At 40.4% G+C, this 2,207-nt stretch overlaps 1 protein-coding gene across 3 annotated transcripts in view; it reads right to left on the bottom strand.

The window, feature by feature from the left end:
• The window catches only part of NUDT13 (nudix hydrolase 13), a 27,002-nt gene that overhangs the window by 13,688 nt on the left and 11,107 nt on the right, over nucleotides 1-2,207 (bottom strand). For 2 of the 3 annotated variants that reach the window (XM_045291610.1, XM_045291611.1), the window contains exon 2: nucleotides 2,073-2,164. The exons of the other annotated variant lie outside the window; for it this stretch is intronic. In XM_045291610.1, coding sequence (XP_045147545.1) covers nucleotides 2,073-2,155 — 83 coding nt within the window. In that variant the 5' untranslated portion in view covers nucleotides 2,156-2,164. The remainder of the gene's footprint in view (nucleotides 1-2,072; nucleotides 2,165-2,207) is intronic. 3 annotated transcript variants of the gene reach the window in all.

The raw sequence follows: 2,207 nt of genomic DNA, 5'->3' as shown, positions 1-2,207 counted from the left end.
TCCCTGTGTTTCCAGTTCCTATCTGTACCAGTGTACATGCTCTGGTCTAGCCAGATTTGTAAGGTAGAATTGGGATCATGATAGTGGGGGGGAGGAAGCATTAAAGAACTAGAGGAAAGTTGTATGCTTCATCAGTGTTATACTGCACCCTGGCTGGCTCATCTCCTCCCTGTGACCCTTCTGTGAGGGGATGTTCAGTTGCCTACAGATGGGCTTTGGTTCTCTACTTGGCACTATCCCTCATTCTCAATGATATGATTTTTTGTTCATTGATGCCTGATACCTGATCCCTTCGACACCTCCTGATCACACAGGCTGGTGTGCTTCTTCCATGTGAACTTTGTTGCTTCTCAGCTAGATGGCCGCTTTTTAATCTTCAAGCCTTTAAGGCCCCAGATGCTATATCATTTGATAGCTGGGCACCATCAGCTTTCTTCACCACATTTGCTTATGTACCGGCTTTGTCTTCAGCAATCGTGTCGGAAAGGTGAGCATCATGGAATGCCAGGTTAATAGAACAAAGTGTTTTTGCATTGAGTAGAAGCCCAACGTCCATCTGCTACCTTAATACTAAACCTATAAATATATGTACATAGATATAAAATATTCTTTATTGATATGACTTTCTTTTCTCATGATTTTGATCCTTTTTAAAAAACCAAACTTTTTTTAACCTAACTTTTGGCTCAATTTTACATTCTTATTTTTTAGACTCTACACAATAATTCTGCTAAAGTTCTCAAGGTCTCAGGATGAGAATTGCAAAATGACCTCAAGGTTCAACAATATATAAACAGTGCATGAGATCTTGTTGCTTGCTCACTCTCAGCCACATCTGGTAATATCCTTGCAATCCTGATCCTTTACATTTTAAAAGAGGCATTCAAGTTTGTCAGAGCTTTTTATAATGTAAAGATCTGGTTGTGATCTTACAAAACTCCACAGGGCACCCCAGGGATATTATCAGTCCAAGACTACTATGTAAATTCATTTCTTAGGTTAGGAGCTCTTGGATCACACCATATAGGTGGCCAAATTTTAGACCCCAGAACTGTATGATAGAAGGCTAGAGAGTTCATATTCAAAGATGGAAATTTTCCGCAGGCTGAGACAAAGACCCATTTTCTTGGGCTGGTCCAGATTACCCCCCCTCTGACCTCACCCCCCCACCCTCTACCGCCCCAGGTCTAGCTTTCAATGAAGTTTATTTCTTGGGTCTTTGGCCTTCTTTCCAGGAAACTTTACAAAAACTTTTTGAACATAGTTTTAAATGTGTTTCTTATTCTAGCACCCAGATATATATTATAATTTATTTAACTTTTCCCTTCTTGTTCATTCATTCAATGATATTTTACTACCTAATACCTGCCAGGCACCATCTCCTCCCCTTCCTGCCGTGGACTCGGTTCTGACTCATAAAGACTATAGGACAAGGAGAACTGCCCCGGTGGGTAAATCTTTATAGGAAGCAGAAAGGCCCGTCTTTCTCCCATAAGGGATCTGATGCTGTGACAGCCAGCCCTGTGGTCAGCAGTCCTCCATGTAACCCACTAGGTCATCAGGGTGCCATATTGGAAAAGACAAATTCTTATCTTAATAGAATTTATATTCAAGTGTGTGAAGCATTTTAGGTATTATTAGACATATAGGTTTGTTTGCAATTTTTCCAATTATAAATAGGTTATAATGAGCACCCACAATAGGTAAATATTAATGATAAAACAAACAAACTCACTGCCATCCAGCCGATGCCAATTCTTTCCTTCTTAAACACACGTAGACATTTTTTATATCATAGCCGACTCATAGAGACCCTATAGGGCAGGGCAGAACTGCCCTTGAAGTTCCACGTCACGTGAGTAGAAATCCCCACTTTTCTCTCATGAAGTGGCTGCTGGTTTCAAACTGCTGACCTTTCAGTCAGCAGTCCAACACAGAACTACACCACCAACGCTGCCTATCTTGATAATGCAGCTACTTAATTCTTAATATGGGATTGCTGAAACATTTAGGTTTAATCATTTAATGGACCAAAGATAGAATAATTAGAGCTCAAGGTGCTCAAAACTCACCTGGTCTTAGAGATATAGGTTGACAGCAGTCTAGCGCGCCAACAAGGACTTCTCCTGTAAGCTATCCCACAATAAAGAGACATGGTCACGTCCTTAGAGGGAACATGAATAAAAAAATTTTTAAATAAGTCATAG

Source organism: Echinops telfairi, unplaced genomic scaffold, assembly GCF_000313985.2.
Source record: "Echinops telfairi isolate 266 unplaced genomic scaffold, ASM31398v2 ScPeMD7_70;HRSCAF=299, whole genome shotgun sequence".
Classification (NCBI taxonomy): Eukaryota; Metazoa; Chordata; class Mammalia; order Afrosoricida; family Tenrecidae; genus Echinops; species Echinops telfairi.
The sequence above is the reverse complement of the archived record's forward strand: the minus strand, read 5'-3'. Positions and strand labels throughout refer to the sequence as shown.